Raw genomic sequence first — 26,254 nt, 5'->3', positions numbered from 1 at the left:
TGGGATGAGACATAATGTCTCAGTGATTTCTACCTAATCCTAGGCTATAGGTAACCTCGGGGAAAACCTACGGTCACCACGTGTCTAAAATACAACCTGCCGGTTGATTATACGTGTGTGGGGACTTGCTTACTTAGACGGTCGTGCATACTAAGGCCGTCATATTCTCATCTTAACTTGTTATAGGCTTCTCTTGTTATACGTGTCATGGCGGTTAAGGGGAATCTAAAACCGCAATGCCAAGAATACACTCTACGTATCAAGGCTTTCTTAACTACTTCACGACACGGCATCTAAACCGGACGATTAGGGGAAAACTATGATCGTCACCGGTATAACTTTCTTTACTTGATCTATTGCATACATACATTGTGTCTAACAACATATTCTATCTTGCTATCATACTAGTTCTTGACGATCTACGCCAAGGCTCTACTTATTCTTGACGATCTACGTCAAGGCTCTAAGACATAACATAAATATGTCTAATAAATATGCATAGTCAGGTTCATTAGGTTAGCGTTTAACAAACAAATATTAACTGAGTTCATTTTACGGAAAGCCCCGGGTGGAGTAACCCCGAGCGCAATCCCTATCTAACCGATGGAAACCTATCTAAGGTATAACCAACGACACTCCTGCAGTGACGCGCGGCTCCCTTACGGCTAAACCATTCCCCTGGGAGAACCCCTTGAATCCAGCCTAGTGTGGATCACAAGAGACACGAACACTACATCTTGTTAAAGCTTTCTATGTGAATAGATATCTAATCGCTTCACAGCTTTATTAAAGTCTTTAGTCTTTGAATGCATGAGTATTAAATCTATATATTCTATCTATTTTACCTCGGATCCTTAAACGATTCCACTAGAGGTAAACTATATGCTTGCTTAACTTTCTATGTGAAGAGACATCTAATCAATTCACGTCTTGCCATACTCGTATGGCAATCTAGCTTCTATACGAAGGAAATACTCTATATCACTTCGCATCTAATCAAGCATACTACTCATGTCTAGCATTCTATTTCTTTACTAACTATTCTAGTTCTTGACAAACTATGTCAAGGCTCTACTTTTAATCCATTTCTTAATTCTTTTCTACCCGAGTATCCGGCTAAAACTCTCTATGCCAACCTTGCCATACATGTTAAGATTACCACGATTTTCATTTCAAGAATCATTTGATGTTATGTGCATTGCTTAGATGTTGTTTTGGGGTTATATAGTTATAAAACATCGAAAGACATGCTTTGGAATGCACCATCGACCATGAAATAGGCCAACAAGCCAAAAGAAAGCAGGGGCCTAACAGAGAATTTCGCTATTAGCTAACTTTTTCTGGGCAGGTTCTGGAAATTTCGCTATTAGCGAAAATTGAGCTAATAGCGACTTTCTTCTGGGAAATTTCGCTATTAGCGAAAATTGAGCTAATAGCGAGTTTCTTCGGGACTGTGGTGCAAATTTTGCAATTTTGACCCAAAACTTGTCCAATTCGATCCTGCAATGCACTATGAACATCCAGCAACTTATATATCATTATAAAACATCTTTCATGGCAATTTTAACATGAACAAAGCAAGATCAAAGACAAGGGAACATAACTCTTATTTTCCTAAAATTAACATAATACATGTTTTCCTTGCAAAAACAAATACATAATCCCAAGCACTACTACAGAAATTAGTTTTTACATCAGTTGGAATTGACTTTTTACATCAGTTTGTAACCGATGTAAACCGATATGATGTGGTAAGTCAGTATCCTTTCACATCAGGTTGCAACTGATGTGAAATATTGAATTTCTACATCAGGTCCGCTTGCACTGATGTAATAGACGCACTTTGAAAATTAACCCAACAGTTTTCACATCAGTTGTACGTTCGACACTGAAGTTAAATACGTATATTTCACATCAGTTTTTTCAAATCCACTGTAGTGAAATAATTTTTTTTTTAATTTTTTTTAAATGGCTTATCAAATAAGCTTGACCCCTGTTTTTTTTTTTATAGTAATAAAATGAAAACAAATTATGGATAATTTTAATGCAAAAAAAGAGTTATATTATCTAATTGGATATTACATAATCAATCCTCAATTTTCCACGTCAATATTCCAAGCTACAAAAGAGGCATCTGAATACAATATAGGTAGAAATAATCCAACAACTTAAGTAGAAATTTCAAACAAAAAATAATCCACAACAGAATCATCATCGTAAATACGCTAAACTTCAGCTGCAAAAAGCATCTCATCTCATATCATTTGTAAGCATCGGCAATGTCTCATCTCAGCCACAACAGAATCAATTTTCAGCTACAAAAAAAAAATCAATTGAAAAAGTTATCTCAACTGCAGACGCACTTGACACACCAAAACCACCACACATTAAGACAGATACAAGTCCGTTCAAAATTCTACTCTCTACAAATGTCAAATTATGAGATTGGCTTTGAAACATACCATGTAAATCCTAAGCCTTATACAAGTCAAGAAAACAAGTTGCCCATTGGTTTCGCAAATCATATAAGTCATCATCAGTTAATGGCGTTGGATCATTGAAGACCTACAATGTGTAGGTTAATATAAGTAATTAATATTAATAAGGATATGTTTATATTTGACAATACATATAGTATAAACATGTTATCGTAAAATTAAAATACCTCCATCCAAGACTTAGTAATATTAGCAGAGATGATATCTAGCATATTCTTCATCACATAGTATCCACAATCATTGCCATTAGGTTGCTTTCTTGGCTACAAATGAATGGCCATTTTTATAAAGTGATTAGTTCATATAAAAAAATAGTTTATTATCTATCATTCTATAATGACTTGAGTTTACAACAGTATCTATTCATGAAGGTATTATACAAAAGAATTATTGGTTAAGTAGTGTAAAAAAGGCACATATTCTCCAGCTTTTTATAAGCAGAAGCATGTGAGTCCATGTAATGGAATCCTAGATCTAACTATGTTCTGTATGGGACAACTGTTCCAATGTAATCAAGCTAAGTCTAGCTACCTCAGTGAATTTTTTTACTTTACCAGACTACCCTTTCTAAATAATTTGAGTTTAGTCTTGTTTTCAAACACATTCCACTTTTAATACAAGAAACAATCATACGGAAAATATACAGGGAACAATTAAGGATAAACAAGAACCATACTTACTTTGGGACGAAACCATTTAACCTTCTTTCTATTGCCCTGAGCAAGTTGATGAACCTCTAAAGCTCTATATGTTAACCAAATTAAAAAAATCATCAAAGTTATACATTTTAGTGTTGTAGGAAGTAATATATCAAATGCAACGTAAAATATACACTTACTTTGAAACAATCTTAATCATTGCTTCATTAATATCTTGGTGCATTGAACAAAGGACAACTAAACTATTGTCCTTGGGACAAATAATTATTAACTGCCAGTGTCTTCTGCACACGTAGAAGAACAATTATTAAGGTTTAAGCTATCAAAGATAAATAAGAAAAATAATTTAAATATATACTTACTTATATAGATATGGTGCTAAGTAACACACTTTGTTCAAATCACACAACCTAGTTTGTATGTGTCCCTGAACTTTAGTTTTAGTATTATGATCTTTTGGATTAAAATCCAAGCATACTAGGTCCAAAATCCCAAACACTTTCGATCTATTTGTCGAGATACAGAGACGATGCATACACCTAGACAAATTTAAAATTAACGCTTAAATATTGAATTGTGGATATACTATTAATCCATATTGATAATAGTATAAAAGAAAATGTACTTACGTGCACCAAAGTTGTAGAATAGAAAAGTCAAGCCAAGCATTAACCACCAACAACTGTCTAATACAACTTGCTGGAATAAAAAACCTTGCGGTATTTGGCTCATGTTCTAATGGTATGCGTATATCTTCTTCACTTCTCAAAATCATGCACAACAATTTTTGAACATTGTCGATGGTCAAGTCCTCCTTGTAATTTTCTTGTGCAGCGGTACAAGAACCTTTTGTGCTTCCACGCACAACAACTTTTTCAGGACTACTATGCTCAATTTCTTCATTTGTTTGCAAGGTTTGGGAGAAACCAATAGTCTTAAGTTTTTCCAGAAATGCTTGTTGCATCAACTCACGTTCGACGGCCATCTTTTCTTCAAATTGTGCATCAAATTTTTCTTTAAGTTGTCTTTCCAGATTTGTTTGAAGTTGTGAGAGATGCTGGTTAACATCTATGGTTTGGGTAAGGCGTGAAGACCTTCCAAAGTAATTGCTCAGAGTGTAACCAGGTCCAACACCACGAACACGACCACCATGCTCTTTCGTCCCAATTTCCCTTGTTAAGATATCGTCACGTCCTTGTGGAACAAAGGTGCCTTTGGCAGTCTCTTCAACTAGAGAATCCTACATAAAATTCAGTAAATTCAGCTTTTTATAAATGAAAGGTACTTTACGAAAAGTACTACACAATGTGATTCTTTTCAAACTACAGAGAAGGTTTACCGAACCAGTCAAGAATTAAAATTTGTTGCAAACACTCTGTTTCACACAACCAATTATATAGCTACTATTCTGTCATAAGCTATAGAGAACCTGAGTTTGAAGTTTATGTTAACTATGAACACTAATCATTGTTACATAAAATCACTAACTTACAATTTTGTCAGCAACAACTTTTGCAGCCTCTGATGTATACTCTCCCCCTTTCTTTTGTCTTGCTCTCTTCCATGTATCATGACGTGACAGAGGAGATAGACTTAGATCATCACTTAATATATCATCTACATCTCCTGATTCTTCTAGCACTTTTCTCTTTTCCTTCATCATTTTCTCCTGAAGCAGTTCATATCCTCCACGAGATAATGTATGTCTATAAATATTTTTAGCCACACACTCCCTACCCTTTTGACTTTTTGCCTATCATAAAAAAAAAAATCATTACTAAATTGATTTGATTAAATTAAAAAAATGTACAATAAAAAATCAAATATAATTACTACAAACCTTAAATTCATCGGTATTTCGAGACTCGAGGAACCTCTTCCATATATGTTCTTTAATAAAAGGATATGTAACATACGGAGGAGGGCGTTCGGGATTGGTATGTGTAATATATTCCGATGTGAGTTGTGCCTTAAACCCGTTCCACCGCGCCCCCAAAAACACCATCCATCTTTTCTTCAATGGATCATTTTTTGGATCATCACTTTCTGGAATAACAAAATGCTTCTATATACATCAAATATTTGGAGTTAGTACCTAAAGATCAATAGATACAATAATTAAATAGTAAATGCTGAATTAAAAATACAACTATAATACCTGAAGATCAACCCAAATTGCATCTTTTGTGCTTGCATCAACCGCTCTCCAATCATCTATTAAAATACTACACTTACTTCGAGCAAGAAATGCTGCATAACTCCTAAACTCTGCAGAATTTGGACCATAACACCTCCCAGTTTCTAGATTAAAGTTGACCATTGGTTTCATGCCGGATTTCAGAACTTTGGTCATATTTTTCATCTTGGTGGCACCTCTAACATTTCTTTTTGGAATTTCACTAGACGAAAGAAGAATGTTGGTTGAATCAGCCATGTATCTGTTGACAAAAAAGGAAAACATACACAGATTTTAAAACATGTACACATACACAGATTTTTAACTCAATGCTGAATCAGCCATGTATCTGTTGACAAAAAAAGGAAAACATACACAGATTTTAAAACATGTACACATACACAGATTTTTAACTCAATGTTGGTTGAATCAGCCATGTATCTATTTAACTCAATTCATTGCATTCATTTACCAAAAGAAACGGACTACAAGATGCCGCCTATAAGCGTTACATCACCCAGCAAAAACAAACCACCAACAACCAACCATAAAAGAAACGGAAGAAAAACAACAAAGACTAAACACCACACAACCCCAAAAGATGGCAAAAGATATGAATCTGAAATCTAATAAGGACCATCAAAATTCAGTGCCATATCCGAGCCTCAAAACAGGCAACCTGTAACCCAAAAAACCTCCCAAAATTGCTGCTAGGACTGGCGCAGATAGCAGCACTAGCTGTTGGACCTGTGCAGACAGCAGGACAACAAAGCTGCCCAGGCGAGACCAACACTGTTGGGACGGGAAAACAGCAGCACAACAGCAAGGCAGCAGCCAGTTAGCACAGGAGGCAGAGCTATTAATAAAAATTAAAACCTTATTAGTCCTCCCATATCCCTTCTTCATGATCCGAACGAGTAGCGTGCACATCGTCTACTTCGTTCTCATCAATAGATGTAGTAACATTTGTTGAGGAAGAAGGAATCTCAGGGATATCAAGAGTTTCATCACTACCATGAGTATTTTTTGTTTGTAGAACCACTAACCACCTTTTGTTAGAAGGATCCGTGACATAAAACACTTGTTTTGCTTGGGATGCCATAATGAAGGGTTCGTCCCTATAAGCTGCCTTGGAAAGATCAACTAGTGTATATCCTAATTCATCAATTCTTACACCATTGTTAATATCAATCCATTTGCATTTAAATATAGGCACTGTAAATAAAGTATAATCAAGCTCCCAAATCTCTTCAATTACCCCATAGTATGGTGTAGATGCCATTATAGGGTTTTTATCTTTGGAACTTGAGAAGTGCATCGATTCAGCCACAACCATAACCCCACTATTTTGCATTGTACTTTTATCATCCTTTGCTTTTGTATAAAATGTAGTTTTATTAATATCATATGCACTCCAAGTTATAATGTTAAACTTACGTGCACGTGCCAACCATTTAATTGTATCAGAGGCACTTTCATCATTAGCAAATCTTTCTGTAAACCAATCGGAAAAACTCTTATTATGCTCTCTTAACAACCCTTTCTCATTCATCTTTGGGTAAATACTCTTTACAATATTTTTGTGAGTAGATAAGTGAGGTTGAACTTCATCAGTGTTATTCAATATAAACAAATGTGCTGGATGGATCACATCCCAAAACATGGTCTTAACATTTAAACCTTGTCCCGTACCTTCACAACTTTCATCATGACGAGACTTGGGAACTCCTATAGAATCCACATTTGATAAATAGTCTGAACAATGCTCAATACCTTCTTCTGCAATGTACCTTTCAACAATTGATGCTTCTGGACGGTGTAGATTCATCGTATACCCTTTCAAGATCTTCATGCACCGCTCAACCGGATACATCCATCTTAAATAAACTGGACCACAGTGTCTAATCTCCCTCACCAAATGAACAATCAAGTGTTCCATAATGTCAAAAAATGAAGGAGGAAAATACATCTCCAATTGACATAAGATAATTGCAGCCTCATGTTCCAACTCGTCTAACTTCAATGGATCAATGACTTTACTACATATTGCATTGAAGAATAAACACAGCTTAGTTATAGTTATCCTAACTTTGTTAGGCAATATTCCACGAATAGCCACCGGTAGTAATTGTTGCATCAAAACATGAGAGTCATGAGATTTTAAGCCAGTTACCTTGAGATCATCCATTGCTACAAGCCTCTTGATATTTGATGAGTAACCTTGCGGCACTTTGATACCTTGTAAACACTCACAAAAACTTCTTTTCTCTTTCTTAGACAAAGTGTGACATGCTGGAGGTAAAAATGTTCTGTTACCTCTTTGTTGTGGATTTAACTGCTGCCTTATACCCATCTCCATCAAATCTAGACGAGCATTTAAACTATCTTTTGTCTTGCCTTTAATGTCGAGAAGTGTTCCAACTATACTATCACAAACATTTTTCTCTACATGCATCACATCAATACAATGTCTTACATCAAGACTAGACCAATATGGAAGCTCAAAGAACACCGACCTCTTTTTCCATATATTTTTCACAACAGGCTTCTTTTTTTGCTTTCCAAAGCTAACCTCCACATTTTGTTGTCGTTGATAAACTTCCTCTCCGGTCAAGGGCTTTGGAGCAAAACCAAACTCAGGTTTACCATTGAAAGCTTTCCTCATCTTACGATATGGATGATAACGGTTTAGAAATTTTCGATGCCCAAGATAAACAGTCTTGCTTCCATGATGCAGTTGATGAAAACATGTTTCATCCTCGCATATAGGGCACACTTTATGCCCTTTAACTGTGTACCCACTCAAATTACCATATGCTGGAAAGTCGTTGATGGTGCAAAACAACATGGCACGCATATTGAAATGTTCACCGGAGTACGCGTCAAGAGCATTAACTCCTTCTTCCCACAACAGTCTTAAATCATCAATCAATGGACTTAGATAAACATCTATGTCATTACCTGGTTGATATGGGCCCGAAATCATCATCGATAACATAATATATTTACGCTTCATGCACAACCACGGAGGTAGGTTGTAAATTATCAAGAGAACGGGCCATGAAGTATGTTTACTACTTAGATTACCATATGGATTCATTCCATCAGTAGCAAGTCCAAGTCTAAGGTTTCTTTTCTCTTCGCCAAAAGTTGAAAACAAAGAATCGATTTTCTTCCATTGCAAAGAATCGGCTACATGGCGAATTTTTCCGTCACGTTTTCTCTCATCTGCATGCCATCTAAGGTTCTTTGCGTCCTTTGGATTAGAGAACAATCTCTTGAACCTTGAAATTATTGGTAGGTACTAAAACACTTTGGCAGGAGGACCCTTTGTGCTCGCATCATCACTAGAATCATCGTCTTTCTTTTTGTAGCGTGACACCTTGCACTTCGGACAATGATCATGTTTTTCAAACTCTTTTCTATATAAGATGCAGTCATTTGGGCATGCGTGTATTTTTACATACTCCATACCCATCGGACACAATATTTGTTTGGCCTCGTAATAATGATTCGGCATTGTGTTACCTTCCGGAAGCATTTCTGTCAACAACCGAATTAATTCAGTGAAACTTTTATCACTCCATCCATTTTTTGCCTTCAAATTAAACAATTTTAAAATGGCTGACAAACGTGTAAACTTTGTGCATCCCGGATACAAAGGTTCTTCCTTGTTTTTACATAAAGTATCGTACATATGCGCTCTCTTAAAAGATTCTTCTCCAATATCGTGTATCATGTCTTCCAGTCGATCATCCATATCTACACTAACGTTCTCTCTTTGGGATACACTTGGCAGTATTGCTTCACCGTGCCATATCCATTGTGTATAAGTTTGACAAATCCCGTTCCAAGCTAGATGGCCCCTTATTTCTTCCTTCGTAATGTTTGGCTCCCGATTCGCACAAGAAACACAAGGACACGGGAAAAGTCCATCATTGTTTGGAAGATTTTGTTCAGCAAACTCTAGAAATTCTTCAACTCCATTATCAAACTCTTCACTTAATCGATTAGCTCTCATCCAACTACGATCCATATTGACGCACTGAAAATGAACACATACCGAATCAAGGAATTGCGATGCCTACATAACTATTAGAACTTAGAAGACTTGGAGTTTGACCAAGTAAAAAACTTGGTGCTTAAGCTACGTAACTACTTACGCAGAGGTACGAGATTACTACTAGCTAGAAATCTCTTAGATGACACGCAAAAACTGTCATTGAGTATGGTGGCTAAGTTTTTTTTTTAATTACATAGGGTCGAAGCCTGAAAAAGAAGACAAACTAAACGTGGGGCAGTAAATCCCCTAACATCAGCATCAACCAAAAGAGAGAATTGAGCTAGATATCGCCACGTAATAATAAACAATATCAGCAATCAAGGAGCATCCGAGATTCACAATGTGACAATCAAAAACAAAGAGTAAGGATCACAGTACAAAAATCCAATAAGTAAAGAAACAAATTTCTACCACAATGGAGCTCCTAATCTAAATTGATACATCTTTACTAGTTTTCTTTTCAAATTTCAAACTAATCCAATAAAAAAAAATTCTCTTTCATCGAAGTCGTGAACCTTGACTGGTGGATACGTATCTTGAATGAGTGAATGTTGTCCAAACTGAAAATATGCAAAATAAACTTTGACATGGCATATTTGCTAATTTCAACTAAACTTTGACATCATCTCCCACATTTTAACACAACAAGCACATAAGTTCATTGTCTGTTGTGCTAAGAATTTTAATTACCCGTGAAAGCACAGAACAGTTATAGCTCACATTCAAAGTTTACAATGACATTACGTCGAACACTTTGTAAGCACAACAATGGTGGGACTCAAAGAAATGGAGCATTGATTGTTCTTAGTAATTAAATTAGTAACAGAGACATTACGTCGAACAGTTTGTAAGCAATACTTGAAACACACAAGGTATTCGATTTCCTTGAACATGGGTAACTGCTCCAACATACATGGTGAAGTAAGAAGAAGAAAAAACACAAACCTTATCTGAGTTGATACTTGCTTGATGTGAGAATATAAGGACGATGAAGATCACTGATACTCCTTTCTCGTACAGGTAGTGCTCGATCGAGAAGAATTTTTTGTAAATTGAGAAGGACGGTCAAATTAAACGAAATCTACAAAAATGAAATCAAAAGTGAGGAAGGGAAAGTGTTTTAAGCCATAATAATGATAATTGGCAATGGTCAAACAATGAAACTTAAACATCATGATCTTCACAGTATATGCACAAGAATAGATAGAGTCAAAATTGATGGTGCCAAAATTGCCTTGCAATACAGAATTAAAGATTACAAATGTCAGAATGCTTAATTGGAGAGTGTGATTGACAACAGTGAGACTATAAACCAATTATCAGATACAATTATCACAATCACCGGCAAAACCTTTTACTCTTTAATCTTGTACAGTGAACTTACTTTAGAAAGTGAATAAGTTGTTTGAGAGATAATGCTGAAAATAATAACTTTAAGAAAACTAGAGTCATAAAAAAAAAAAAAAAACTTTCAGCTTGAAAAAGGAAAGTAGTTAAGAAAAAGGTATGTGGAGTGTGTAAATAAACTTAACGGCTAAGATTAGGAGTGAAATCAGTGGTGTGAATGGTAGTAGTGGAGAAGAATGTATGTAAGCACATGGATTTACATACATACACATTGAATTCCTAAGCTTTCTGTAGCATATAATATAATAATATATAGTATATTTAATAATATAATAAAAAATAATGATAATGAGTGTGATTGATTAATTAAAAATAGTGATAAAAAGAGGACCTGACCTTAAGAAAAAGGTGAAGAAAGCAAGGGAAAAAGGTGCAGTGAAGGAGATTCTGTTCTGAAACAAACACACTGTTTTTCTCTTTCTTTCTTTTTCTATTTCTGGGAGAGAGTGTTTTAGAACAAGAACAAAAGAGTGTGTGTAAGTGTGTGTTTCATGACACTGATCTATAAGTGCAAAAAAACATTGTACATAGATGCTTATCTGTTAGAAATAATAATGTTAAAATATAAACACCGGATTGGTCGATGAACTTAAAACATGTGTGTATATAGTCACAGATTCGATTTTTAACTCTTGCGCGTAATAAAATCTAGTTGAAAGAACAAAACTCACATTGTATATCTCACATGTTTCTAACTCTATTCAGCAATGAAGAGTTCGTATTAATACTTTTTTCCGGAAATTGGAAAGCTCAGAAACATGCGATGCCAAATTGAAAGCATAAATGGAACTCAAAACACACAACAAAGATATACAATTTTCCGTTCAAAAAATGGTATACAAATCCATATCACAGAAATAAGCAAACTCGTGAATTGAAATAAAATGAGGGAAAATAATAATAAATGAATTAAGAGCACAATTTTCTAACCTTGCTTGTTTTAAATTTAAAATTGCACAATTTATTATTATTGTTTTAAGTTTCAAATAAATCGGAATCTATCACCAGAAATTGAATTGAATCATATATTACAAATAATAACCAACGTTTTGAGTATGGATCTGATGAATTTTGCGATGAACAAAAGATTCGTATATAACATGCGTATAAACAATTGTGTTCAGATTCGTATCAACGATTGTGTTCATACAAAAGATTGTGTTCAGGAATCATGCGTATAAACAATTAAGCTATACAAAACCTATAACATGGATTTCAAACAGATCTTACGAAGGAACACAAAATAACACAAAATCGATCGGAGAAAACTCAGAAGGGATGGAAACCTTGAAGAGAAGTTAAGAAGAAGAAGGCTTACATATCCAAGTGAGAGAAAAAAGGGAAAAAAAATCATTGATAGTAAAATTGAAAACAAACTATATTGAAAAAATGATTAAGAGCGAATGGTTGAAGAGAACATGAGTTCGATTCATGGATGAATATTAATAATAAACATATTGGTCGTCTCTACATTTTTTCCACCAAAATAATGATTAATTTGAGATCTTTATGAATATCCAAAATATTCGATGCCTTGAAAGAGAGAAAGAGATAGAAAAATTTATATAAAATGAAGTGTTTAATAGATAGAGGTAAACATGTATGGTTGTTAGTTAAAAATGTTTTTTTTGTCTTTATTAATATTATAGTTTAAAAAATAAGCAAAATTGTAAATGAAAAAAAATCCAACCAATAATGCATTCTTTTTTTTTTTTGATAACTATGAGGGCCTAAGCCCAAAGGAAAGAGATTACAACGATATCACGCGTGGGGTAGAATTCCCCATCAAATCAGAAAGTAACAGAAGCCTAATATTGCTAGGACATACATCAAAGAAACAGATCCCCGAATCCATCGAACAACCATAGTTAGCCAAAGCGTCTGCGCATTGGTTTGTTTCACGGTAAGAGTGGTGAACAACAACTTCCCAATCAAGAGCAAGCAAGCGATGAATCTTGTCAACTAGCGACCTCCCTCTCCAACTACCATGCCCATGTGAAGTGATGGCTTTCACAACAACTAAGGAGTCAACATGCAACTCAATAAATCGAAATTGCAACCTTCTGGCATACATGAGCCCTTCCAACACTCCCCATAATTCTGCCAAATAAGCACTTCCTATTCCAATATACTTGGAGAAACCTCCCAACCACTCACCATCGCTTCCTCTAATGATGCCACCACAACCAATATGACCCCCATCTCTACAGGATCCATCTGTGTTCAATCTCACCCAGCCCGCTGGTGGAGGACTCCACCGAAGTAACACCACATGAGACTGATTCTCTCTCTGAGTTGCTATTGCATTAACGGCCAAATGGTAATTGCGTAAACTACCCCTTACAACACTAGCTGGGTTATAAGGTCTACTATAACTATCATTATGTTTCTCCTTATTTTTCCAATTCCAAATAGAGTGACAAGCCATAGCCCAATAGTTCCTCCAACCTTCCTCAATATTCCAACCCACTTCCAAACATAAATTCATTGTAATCCACTGCTGAAAATTACAGGAAAAGAACTCACTTCTAGCATTATTATGAACCACACTCAACCACAGCGGCATAACTAAAGGACAATCACGCATCACATGCAAGATAGTTTCCGGTAAATCTCCACAAAAATCACACATAGCTGAACCTAAACCCATCATATTCTTATGAGAATTTGTTAAAAGTCTTTCATGTTTCATAAACCAAACTAAACATCTTACCCTCTCGGGCACCTGCAACTTCCAGATCTTCTTCCAATGCAAATCATAACCATAATCATCATTAAAATCACACAAGTCATTGTACATTTCTTTTATCACTATTTCACCCATTGGATTCTCCATACAATAACGCACATCTGCACCAGCACTCTCATTAGGAGGAGGCAGCGCTGCAATTTTGTTGATAATGTATGTTGGCAACCATCCATGTAACAGCTCCATATTCCACATGCCAAACTCATCTAGAAGAGCAACAACCTTAGCATCTTGCAGTTGTTCGGGAACATCCAACTCAAGATCTCTGATCCGAAAACCTTTATCTATCCATGCATCACTACAAATGTTCACACTCATGCCATTACCTACTGACCAAAAACTGTACTGCTCAAGCATTGGCCACAGCTTCACAATAGCCTTCCACAGATGGGAATCAGTACTTCTAGCAATATCGCTATTTTGATCTGCTTCTCTACGATATTTACCCCACAAAACCGAACACCAAAGGTCTTGAGAACCAGTTTGTAACTTCCTTCCCAACTTCAGAATGCATGCCTTATTCATCACATTTAGCCTTCTGAACCCCAATCCTCCACTAATTTTCGGCTTGGTCAATGTATCCCACCCAACAGCATGATACCGTCTCTTTTCATCGGTATCTCCCCATATAAACCTTCGTTGCATTCGCTGAATCTCATCAACACAAGCTCTTGGAATAATTGTAGTCATCATTGGGTATATCGGGATTGCCTCCATCACACTTTTAGCCAAAGTCACCCTTCCCGCAAAGGAGAGATGATTCGCTTTCCAACTCGTCAACTTCATGCTCACTTGATCAATAATATAACTATAATCCTCTTTTTTTGGAGCTTTACCAAGTAACGGAACACCAAGGTACTTTCCAAGAGAGTTTGTTTCACGATATCCCGACAATTGTAACAATTTATCTTTAACACATCTACTAGTATTTTTTGAAAAGAAAATACTAGTTTTCTCTTGACTAACCTCCTGTCCCGATAAGCTACAAAACTTCTCCACAATACTAATAACGCACCGCATCTGAACCTCAGTAGCCTCGCCGAATAATAACAAATCATCGGCAAACATAAGATGCGACACAATTGGCCCTCTCCTTCCGGCTTTGAGCGCCTTCCATTCTCCAGTTTCCACAGCATGAGAAATAAGGTGAGATAATTTATCGATACACATGACAAAAAGATACGGCGAGATGGGATCACCTTGTCGAATACCTCTTTGAGGACGAAAATATTCAGTTCTTGCACCATTCCACTTCACATTTGTTTCCACACTAGTCACTGAATGCATAATAATATTCACAATATTATCCGGCAGCTTCAGCTCCGTAAGAATACGCCAAATAAACTCCCAACTCAACTTGTCGTAAGCTTTAGATAAATCAACTTTAATAGCGAAGAATCCTTTACGACCTTTCATTTTGATCATACTATGTATCATTTCTTGAGCCACCACAATATTTTCATGAATATTTCTCCCCGGTACAAAACCAGTTTGAAATGGAGAAATAATAAAAGGAATGGCTTCTTTTAGACGTTCAACGATAATTTTGCTTACCACCTTGTAAATGGTATTGCACAAGGAGATAGGCCTGAATTGATTCACGAACTCCGGTTGCTGGACTTTGGGAATTAAGCATATATCTGTTTGGTTAACTGTGGCAATATGACTTGGATTCAACCAAACCTCTCTAACAAAATCACAAACATTTTTTCCAACTACCTCCCATGATTTTTGAAAGAAACCGGCTGGAAAACCATCCGGCCCCGGCGCCTTCCAAGGATTCATATTGAACATGGCTTTCTTAATCTCTTCATCACTAACAGGAGCACCCAACTTAACAATATAATCATTTGCCAACTCAGGGAAGGTTACTTCTGACTGCTGCCAAACACATTGACCATTCTCCAAAGCAAACAATTTCTTATAAAAGTCATTAACCATGAGTTTCACGTGATCAGCATCCTCCACCCATTGTCCAGCTGCATCTCTAAGCATTATAACATTATTCTTCCTCCTTCTAGCAATTGTTTTCACATGATAATATTTTGTATTTCTATCACCATCTGTAAGCCAACGTGCACGAGACCTTTGGAACCACATCAACTCTTCCTTTTTCAAAATAATGTTCAATTCATGCTGCAACTTTTTCTCTAGCACAATCAATCCTCTCGAATGACTGCCAAGATGTATCCGCCGCTGTATACCACCCAATCTCGCCTCAAGTTCTCTCTTTTTATGACGAACTTTATCAAAATGTGAAAACTTCCAGCTCTTGATACCTCGTTCAACACTCTTCAAATTATTCACTATCGAGCCATTAGTTTCCCAACTATCTTTCAACATGTCATAATAAGAATTTTCCATAAGCCAAGCACTCTCAAAACGAAATTGTTTTGGAGCCATAACATGCAAAGCTTCAATAGGACACACTAAAATTGGATGGTGGTCTGAGAAATCCAATCTTGGAAGTGTTCTAACAAGACCATCAGGAAACTCCACACGCCACAAATCATTACTCAATGCTCGATCAAATCTTTCGTAGATATGTTGCCCTCCATGATACAGAGGACCCCGCCAAGTAAATTTTGAACCAACAGCCCCAAGATCCATCAACTTACAATCATCAATGTGTTCTTTGAATTTAATGCACTTCCTCATACAAACCGAAGCTCCTCCTTTCTTCTCATGAGGTCCCAAAATATCATTAAAATCACCTGCTAACAACCATGGCTCATTCATACTTGCTGCAATAATCTTTAAGTCATGCCATAATGCACTTCTATTTACTTCTTGAGGGCTGGCATAAACAGCAGAAAAATACCATACACGACTATTTGGAAAGTTAACCTTCAAATGCAAAAATTGAAATTTTTTATCAACCAATTGCACCATGAATTTGTCAGCCTTCCAAACCACGACAATACCTCCTGAATATCCATCTGTATCAGTCGCATGAAAACCATCATATCCTAGTAAATTGAAGGTTCTCTTCAATTTTTTAGGATCACATCTAGTCTCCATAATAACCATCATTACAGGATTCCAAGTACTCACATACTGTTTGCAATATCGAAAAAAAGATGTGCTGGCTGCACCTCTGCAGTTCCACACAAAAATTCTACTTTGTAAATTCATAATAACAATTATAGTAGAAAGAAATAAAACCTGCCAACACAAGTTTCAACTCATTGGCCCCCCTCTGGAGTTTCATGAACTGTTTCCATCTCAGAGTCAGAAGACCCAGCAATTCCTTGGTCATTAGCATCTAGAAATTCTTCTCCTCCTTCTTGCTCCTTATTCCCAACGTGTTGCATAAGAGAGTTGCTACTAGGAGGAAATGTATTTTCACCATCTGGGGGTCGAGGCACATTAGGCATGGTAAAGCTTTCCAATCCCATTTGAGGGCCCACACCATCATTTTTAATTAAGCTTCCATTGCTATTCACCTTTTTTAAAAGTGGCCGCAAGAATTCTTCAAGTTGATGTGCTCCTTGTAAATTCTCCAATTTCTCCCTAGTTGATCTCATAGAATTACTTGATTTGCCACTTGTTTTCCCTTTGAATGTACCACGAGCTGCAAGCCTGGTGGTCTTCACACCTCTTTCCTGATTGTTTGTACCATTTAAATTCTGACTCATATTGATCCCCCTTTCTCCATTTAATTCTAGCATCTCCTTCCTAGGCACAATGATTTTGTCATTATTTTGTCCCACATTCTTAACCGCTACATTCCTTACTCCTTCCACATATCCACTTGCTGTTGGCTCATGTGGCTTCCCATTAAATTCACCATTTAATACTTCCACATCTGATATACCATCATCACGCAAAGAATCAAAACGGGATCCCATATTTTGTGCTGAAGAATTAATTCTCGCCGGAGCTTTGTTTCCACTCCCTGTTGCTGTTTTCCTAACCCTTTTTTGTTTTTGCACCACCATCCATGGCCCGTCAACATTACTTCCAGCTAGCCCTACGCTCCCATCTCCCTTTCCTCCGCCTTGAACCTCTTCCACAACTATAGATTTATCCGGACAACCTTCTTTATAATGACCAAATCTGCCGCAATTGACACAAAGATGATGAAGACCTTCATACTCCACGTTATACTTCCTGTCCTTAATGGTGAACATGGCTAACAATGACTTTGTTAAATCCACTTCCACACAAATACGAGCATACTTACCCCGTTCATGCATCAACGTATTTTTGTCCACTTTCACTGTTTTACCAATCCGATTCCCAATGAAACTGAGTACTTTAGAATCATAATACTCAATCGGCAATCCGGAGATTCTCACCCACACTGCAACTTTTTGAATGGTGTCACTTTGTGGGTGAAAGTTGGGGCTCCATTCCTTCACTGTCAAATAATGATCATATATGAACCATGGGCCATTCATCAGTGCAGCATAGTGATCATCTTCATTAGTAAAATTAATAAGATAATAATCATTGCTCAAGTCGATTATGTTGATAACTCCTTTCTTAACCCACATTTGTTTCAACCGAGTCTCCAAAGCTTTGTATCCGATCTTCCTCCCCAGAAGCTTCACTATAACTCCTCTCCTCCATGGACGGTAAATTCTTTTCTCTTCCTCCTTTGACAGAACAAAAGCTGGGCAGGCATAATTACCAATCTCTTGTTCTTCAATTACTATCCTTCCACCTTCATCACTCCCTACATCCTCCTCTTCTTCCGATTCACCCATCATCGCCTCATCCCTTCCAACAGATCCCACAACCTTGTCCTTGTAAGAGATGTTGCCTTCAACCTTGTCACCAGTATTCTGATCTGCCTCCCTCGAACTCTGATCTCCCTCCTTAAACTTCTTTGTGCTTCTCTCCTTCAAGTCTTCTTCATCTTTGGAAAGTTCATGAGTAGTTGTGCCAAACCCTAGCAGAGCGCTAGAGGCCATCTCAGAATATGAATTTTTCATTCCTTTTCTTTTGATGTTTTAGGTGGATATGGTGTTTTTTGAGTAGGAATCAAACTCGGTTCGTTACTCAAGAGTTTACAACATTACCAATAATGCATTCTTAATCTCTCTTTTTTTGGTAAAATGTTTTCTTTATACATTTGGTATATAAATGAAAAGCATATTAATTAATTAATTAATTAAAGTATGTGTGTTATTCGGTTTTTGATCGTGTAAACCGCCCGTCCCTGTGTCTGTCCTGCTACTACATGAGTTTCTCATTTTCCTTATCATCAAAATGAATTCCAAGAAGAAGAAGATGATGATTATGGGTTTTCTTGGTATCATCAACATCTCCTCCTCCACCACCACCTCTGTTGTATTATTATTATTATTACTACTACATGTAAGCAAGCAGATTTCAATTCAATTCATTCATTTTATTTAACTACTACTTCTATACTCTAGCTAGTATCTTAATTGAATCAATGAATCAGGTACTCTCTTCGCCTTTTCTCACTCTCACTGCCGCTGCTTCCCAAATCATGTATTTAATCTTACTCAACTAACTAATTTGCGAATTTGATATCATCGCTTTCTCTTTTTGTTGATTCTAAGTGTACAGAATCAAACAACATGAACAATGAAAAACAATTAACATTCAAAAAACAAAAATTATGAAAAAATTTCTCTATTAAAAAAATCACCTTTTATCAATTAACCAACTTTACTATCTACGACGTGAATTGAACAAGCAATTAGAGAATTATGAGAATTTCATGAAAGATTGGGTCCTAGGTACGGAAATAAAAACGAAATTGGGGACGAGAAAATAAATTAGGGTTTGATATGTATTTTGCAACAGAGGAGACGTACCTTGTGATGATTGATACGGCGGAGAAGTGTGGCGGTTCACGGTGGTGATTGGAACCCTAACAAAATCCAAGTGAGGCTGTGCTGGTGATTGGAATTGAGATTGAAACGATAGATGGTGAGCTTGGACGATAGATTGGGAACTGAGATTGAAACGATATTGGTGAGCTTGAGAGTGAGATTGAAAGGAGAGAGTGAGCTTGCGATGATTGCAATTGGAACGGTGAGAGTGAGATTGAAAGGAGATTACGATAGTGAAAAATGAGGAAGGGAAAGTGAATTAGATAGATGAATGGATTGGTCAAAGTAAAAGTTTGTTTTTTCCTTCAGTCCGTTCAAACCACTGATGTGAAAAAAATAGACAAAGCTTTCGCTCAAATTGCGAAAATGCCACCGCGTTTTTTTCCCTTCATTCCAAATATCCACTGATGTAAATGGTACATGCTACTAAGAATTCCCCTCATGTGCATATATCAACTGATGTAAAAACTCACAGTGTGTATGTTTCCCTTCAGTTATTTTGCGACTGATGTGAAAACTAAAACCCCCATGATGTAAAATATATATTTTGTAGTAGTGAAGGGTGGGTTCTATCTAAGAACTCACATGATATATGCAGCATCTAACAAGCTTAGATCCATCTTGATCAAGCCCAAACCCTAACTTCCAAGTTTCTCTAATCATGCTAAACTTCTCCCTCTTGATGTTTTCTTGTTCCCAAAGCTTCTTTGATCCATGCTTGCTTACCACTTGGTGATCTTGGAAGAGTTTGAGTGGATTGGGAGAGGAAAAAGGGGGCGGCCTCCTAGAGAGAGAGGAGAGAATTCTTTCTCTCAAACCTAGAGAGAGAAAGAGAAGTGAAAAATGAATATTTTGGCCCCAAAAACACTTATGTACTCCCTTGCACGTAAATACTTAAATGCCCTTCGTCTTGACGCGTTCAACTTGACATTGATACTTAACTCGTACCTGACTTATGCCATTAATAAACATTTCCATCAAACTTTCTTTCCGTAAAAATAACCCTCTGACACGATTGACTGGTAATATTCCGATACTGACAGGCGGGATATTACATGATGCAGGCACAAATAAAGATTGAGAAATTCTTGCATGGTCTCTCACCTAACACCTCATAGTTAGTCTCAACCAATGAAAATAGGACACATCATTTAAATTTAAAAAACTGTAAAATAAAAAAATCAATTTCTTTTTTGTTGTCTCTCTAGATCATGTTCAACCATTTCTTTTTTGTGGTCTCTCTAGATCATGTTCAACCATTTTTTTCAAGTGGTTGCCATTAACAAGATATGCAATTGAAAGTGCACCTCCATTAAATTTAAATGATGTGTTTTATTTTCATTGGTTGAGACTAAATATGAGGTGTTAGGTGAGAGACCATGCAAGAATTTCTCATAAAAATTACACTGTGTTACAAAAAAATAAAGATTACACTGTAACCAAAAAAAAAGATTATACAATTCTCAATATCAGAATTAATACATCATACACAGTGCTCCGAGATAGTTCAGTTTACCAATGGCATTCATAATAAATGCGCACAACTAATCATGAAGGGTAACAGAATTAAATTATCTGTTTATATTTCCCACACTAAAAATCTCACCAAAACATTTTTTTAAAAACATTTCAATCCAATTTAATAATCAATCTGCAACTAACAACCTGAGGATGATCAGATAAATATCTATTGATTCATTACGGTTTCCAAATAGATGATCAGGAATCATTGAGAATTATCCAACAGATTTGATAAATGAACAATTAGAAACATCATTCGATTAGTATTCTTATATGTTCATAGTCGTGCCAATATCTAATTGTACCAAGTTTGACAACATACATAAATTAAAGCTTTTTAAAAAGTACTCTGTAGCATTTTGAAAAAAATACCTTCTGAGGGGCAGTGTATGAACGTTGGTAGAAAATGATTAAGCCATGCATTTTTTGCAGGTCTAAAAACACAATGCCAAGTAACTTAAATTCCCTTATTATGTTTCTTTGCATATCAGTATCATTCTTTGCTTGATTAATTAGTTAATATCTTAAAGAGAGAATATAAATAAATAAAGAAAGGGAAATAAAGAGGAATTGAAATTGGAAGTTTTTATGGAAATGTATTTAACTGTAATGTTTTTTTTTATTATGTAATTTCATTTTTTTTTAATCTTCTAGGTTTTTTTCTCTCATGAAAATGATGAATAAGTTGATGAAGATATGATGAAGAAGATAAAGGAAAGATGAAGATGGTTATTTAACAAAAACTTGGAAGAGACAGAATATGGATAAATAAAGAAAGGGAAATAAAGAGGAGAGAGAATTGGTACTAGAAGAAAAATCATGTGTAGATGGTGTACCACAATAACATAGAGACCAAGTAAATCCAACTGTTAAGACCATGGTGGAACATATGGAGCAAGTGGTCTGTATTAGAGTTTGTTCTACATCTGACGTGTCATCACTTAAAATCTGATTGGCTGAATTAAACGACTGCACCGAAGAAGTCAATTGCCCGACTTCTTCATAGAAGCTCCCTTGTCTTAAAGCCTTACATTTTAAATCCCTGCGACATCCAGTTTTGTGCAATATCTCTCGACTGTCATTTCATATTCATATGGCATAAACATTTTAAAACCTCACTCATCACCATCTGTTTTGTTAATCCAAATAAGAATAGTTCTAAGACTTCCTCCAATTTCGTGCGACTAAGCTTTCGGTATTCTCCCTTATTCGACGGTAAAATGTCGTGTTATTAGAGAAGGAATTGGCTAAGGTAAGAGCTTTTTCCCCATACGTTCTTTCTAAGTGCTATGATCATTGTTATGAAATAGTAGTAGAAACTCTTGTCATTTGAAAAAATAATAATAATAATTAAAATATATATTTATTAAAGTTTGGATTTATTTATGAAATTTATATATGAGAATGTGGTGTCGATTTTTGTTCTGTTTTACATGCTTTGTGATGTTTGAGAATAAAAAGATTAATTTGTTAAAGATTTAATTGTGTGGTTGCCTTAATGGCTGAGTTTTATTTTGCATTTCCTAGCATATGCATAGCCTGTGTGGCTCGTTTTTAGCCTGTGTGGCTTGTTTATATCCGAATCATGTAGTACTTAAGAGCATGCATCTCATGCATAATTTTATTTGAGTTCTTTTTTTTAAATATGGTTCGAGTGTAATTTTATTTCTTTTTGATCGAGAAGATTTTATGCTATCTATATTAGAGCGTTGTTTCTTGTGCTTTGAGTATGAATCAATTTGGATAAGGAAATTGACCCTTACATTAATATAAATTATATAAGGGTGTAGGTACCAAAGATTAAATAAGAAGCTTGATGTGTGATATAACGCTTACGGGGAAAATTGGGTTTTTCAATGAAAAAGAAGACTACTTTTCATTAATTTGTAATTGTAACTCTTAAAATATTTTTGAACTCTATTATTTATCTTAAAGAGTAATTTTCTATTGATTTATTTTTTTAATAGATTATCTTTCTATTAGTTTTATTCAAACAGTTTGTTAAGAAAAAAAAAATATAGTCTCATATTTTCTAAATAAATGAATAATTTTAATTAATGTCTTGGATGAAAATCCGGGGAGTTACACTGAAATCTATCAGGTTTTGAACAGTGACTTCAGTTTTAGGAGAAGAAAAAGAAACCACAATTCATATAATTTGAGTCAAAAGGAGTAGTATATACGTATTATAGTTGTTTTTTTTTTGAAGGAACGTATTATAGTTGTTAAATTATTATTGCTTTGTACTGCACTTAAAAAAAAGGATAATTGTTATCTCTGTTTTCGTAAAGGCATTTGTCTTTCTCCTTTTGACAATGGCATTTGGGGTTTAAATTGCAAAAAGACCATTGTTTTTCTTCTTCCTTAAAACCAATATAAAATTTTCCAAAAAAGTTTTTTTAAAAAAATCAAAGCAGCTAGTGGGAGATGTTAAACCCAAGATGAAATGCTCCAAAAAAGATAATAAAGAAAATTGAAGCAGATAGTGGAAGACAAATTGCTTAGTAATATGAAGCTTATATTCGAGATATTAATTTTTGCATTTGAGAAGGAGAAGTTGATTAAATTGGATCGATTTCATCCGTCATAATTTTCTTCTTCAGAGATCAAGGAACTCAACAATCAAATTGAAAATTATATCATGGATGTTCATTATTTATGGTTACTTTTATAATGTGATGGGATTAGTGATCTTTCAATAAAGTTGAGAAAAAGTAGAAAACATGTTGGTTATCCAATGTTGCACTTACTTTTGAAGCTAGCATTATTGTTGCTTGTGGCGAGTGCAAATGATGAAAGAAGTTTCTCTACTAAAAACGTTATCGATAGTCAAATGCGCAACCATATGGAAGATATATATTGTTAATGATGGATTGATAACATACATAATATTCGATATTAAGCTGTCAACATTTCTCTAATTATTTTGCATAAATATAATGGTGTCATCATTTATTGGTTATGAATTTATGTATTTTTATATAAATATTCATGATGAGCAACCTTGATCCCACTTAACGAAATTTCTGGATTCGTAGCTGATTATGTCGACAGACACATTGAAAGGGCCTTCACCCAGACCCAATTCCTCAAACAAGACCAACGTGTTTACATCTTTATTAAAGAATGGCCTTGGCACTGCGTAATACCTAAAAGATGAATTTTCACCAAGCCGATACCTTCCAATACTTTGACCATTAACCCATGCTTTTCCTCTTTGAAGGCCTATCAAATCCAGGACTACAAGGTTTGACCCTTCAGGGGTCTTGAAAGTGGTCTTGTACCAAGTCATTGGTACTCCTGTATAGGCATGGCAACAAAACCCATACCCGTGGTTACCCACCCGAACCAAACCCAATTTGACGGGTTTTCCCCGTTTTGACTGGGTATGGGTAAGGGTTTGGGTTTTCCCCGATTCCAAAACACGGGTATGGGACGGGTAACGGGTATATAGGTACCTACCCCAAACCCACACCCAAACCCTTCCCGAATGCAGAAAACTATTTTATGTTAATATGTCATGTTATTTTGTTTAATAATTGTCGTGTTATAAAAACTACCATTGATATTTAAAGAGGCAACTAAATCAATTGATCTAACAAATGTTAAAGTGAGCATATTGTTGAACAATGCATTACAACATTTCTCTAAGGGTTGCAAAAAAACTTCTTTTTTTTATTAAAAAAATTATTCAATGTGGGGACGGGGATGGGGCGGGGATACCCGAACCCGTTGGGGACGGGGTTGGGGTTCAATTTCTCATCCCCATTGGGTATGGGTATGGTAACGGGTAAGTACATGACAATCGGGTATGGGGACGGGGAATGTAAAACCCGTCCCCACCCCGCCCCATTGCCAAGCCTACTCCTGTAGAAACATTATGTGTTTTCCATGGAACTCCATTGGTAGATTTGGGATCATAGAACTTTCTCGCCATACCATTCATCCCAACTTTGTATGACCAAGTAGATTTTGATAAATCCAAAACATTGTCTGGAAATTCAATTGAAATGAGTTTCACATGACCCCCAACAATACCAGTTTCTTTCATATCAATGAACCCACTACAATTTGATTTACAAAGTGTAACACTTAATAAACTTATAATATTGGTACCTCGTTTCAAGGAAATATCCTCTTCATATACGAAACTACGTGTACTCGGGATACCATCATATACACCCCCACCAAAATCCATTAATATATGAATAAATAATAGGGCCTACTGCATTCACTTGCAGTTTTGATTTCCCCTAAATGGTTGTGTCATTTACGACTACTTCGGTCATGTACCATAAATAATCACTAGCTCCAGCAGTAACATTCTTTTGATCTAAAAGTTTAGATGCAGTAAATGTCCCTTTGCCTAGTAAGGTGTCTTGCATTGGTTCAGATGCCCATTCCCACTTGAGTGGGTTTCCTAATGAACAAGTACACAATAATGCTAAACATGCAGTAAGAAATGTACTAAACCTAGGATTAGACATATTTTTCAAACATGCAATAAGAAGTTTCCAAACCATATGATTGAATGTATCATCTAGGGTCAATATACAAGTTTTTTATAGGCACAATTTCATACATGAGTTTTCTATTTTTAGTTTATTTACGTATTATGGATGATATCCATACAATCAGATAAGGATTGATTTATGTCAATGATTAGATTCACTTCCTACCTTAAAATTGTTTTTTGGTTGAGGTTTTCTTACTTAAAAATATCGGTTGGTTGTGAATTGTCGTTTCCTAACTTGATGGTTGGTTTTGTAAGAAATTTAATGGTTGGTTAATAGTTCTATTCTGCATTAATTGTGCATTAGAGTTTAGCTCATCATATTATATTTGTACTCCTAAATATTGTCCTATTGCACTTGCTATACATTACTTTATTTTTTGGTATAAACTTGCTTTATATTATGTAACTATATATAAAATTAATATTTGTTCCTATTTTATATAACATTAATAAATTAATTAAAATGATAATTTACAATATCATGAAAATTAATTAAAAAAATGAAATTTTGATAAAAGTTAATTTTAAGCATTTAAAAAAATATCATTATTTTTTACAAGATTTCTTCAATCTATGCTTACAGGCAATATTTTTTAAATAATGAAAAGGAGCAAGAAATTGTTAGATAGAGATAAAATAGCAAAGAAAATTTGCGATGAGGAATATAAATTGGGTGCTTCTACCATATCGTTGCATTTTAATGAATTTAAATTTGTCACTACTCCCAACTAATCAGAAGGCAATATTTTATAAGCAAGTCATGCCATCATTGTCAATACATTTTCTCTCTCCCATCCGTAAATCCTTTTCCTTTTTTGGTTATATATATTAAAGTATATTCCTATTTTTCTA

General features: G+C 35.4%; 2 protein-coding genes and 1 pseudogene across 5 annotated transcripts; all 3 read right to left on the bottom strand.

Moving 5' to 3' along the window:
• Positions 1 to 2,039: 2,039 nt before the first annotated feature.
• On the bottom strand, positions 2,040 to 19,638 carry LOC146934907 (uncharacterized). 3 transcript variants are annotated; one of them, XM_085750157.1, is made up of 12 exons: positions 19,348 to 19,629; positions 10,342 to 10,477; positions 5,316 to 5,595; positions 4,998 to 5,222; positions 4,650 to 4,910; positions 3,787 to 4,397; positions 3,520 to 3,696; positions 3,337 to 3,441; positions 3,179 to 3,242; positions 2,666 to 2,761; positions 2,463 to 2,565; positions 2,040 to 2,315 (listed from the first exon to the last, which is right to left on the bottom strand). In XM_085750157.1, exons 3-11 carry the CDS (start codon positions 5,589 to 5,591, stop codon positions 2,473 to 2,475), a joined length of 1,908 nt encoding a protein of 635 aa, XP_085606283.1. In that variant the 5' UTR covers positions 5,592 to 5,595; positions 10,342 to 10,477; positions 19,348 to 19,629; the 3' UTR covers positions 2,040 to 2,315; positions 2,463 to 2,472. The 3 variants fall into 3 exon arrangements, with proteins under 3 accessions (XP_085606283.1, XP_085606285.1, XP_085606284.1); XM_085750159.1 differs by lacking the exon at positions 5,316 to 5,595 and having other exon boundaries at positions 19,348 to 19,638; XM_085750158.1 differs by lacking the exon at positions 10,342 to 10,477 and having other exon boundaries at positions 19,348 to 19,557.
• LOC146934908 (uncharacterized) lies at positions 6,139 to 9,369 on the bottom strand. Of its 2 annotated transcripts, XM_085750156.1 has the most exons (2): positions 9,295 to 9,369; positions 6,139 to 6,999 (listed from the first exon to the last, which is right to left on the bottom strand). In XM_085750156.1, exons 1-2 carry the CDS (start codon positions 9,367 to 9,369, stop codon positions 6,214 to 6,216), a joined length of 861 nt encoding a protein of 286 aa, XP_085606282.1. In that variant the 3' UTR covers positions 6,139 to 6,213. The 2 variants fall into 2 exon arrangements, with proteins under 2 accessions (XP_085606282.1, XP_085606281.1); XM_085750155.1 differs by lacking the exon at positions 9,295 to 9,369 and having other exon boundaries at positions 6,139 to 8,649.
• Positions 19,639 to 23,732: 4,094 nt separating the features above from the next.
• Positions 23,733 to 25,407, bottom strand: LOC146934906 (beta-galactosidase-like; annotated as a pseudogene).
• Positions 25,408 to 26,254: the final 847 nt, after the last annotated feature.

Source organism: Medicago sativa, chromosome 3 (genome assembly GCF_051527215.1).
Source record: "Medicago sativa cultivar Bolivia chromosome 3, Bolivia_mono, whole genome shotgun sequence".
In the NCBI taxonomy this organism is placed as follows: Eukaryota; Viridiplantae; Streptophyta; class Magnoliopsida; order Fabales; family Fabaceae; genus Medicago; species Medicago sativa.
Note: the sequence above shows the minus strand (reverse complement) of the source record. Positions and strands in the feature narration are given on the sequence as shown.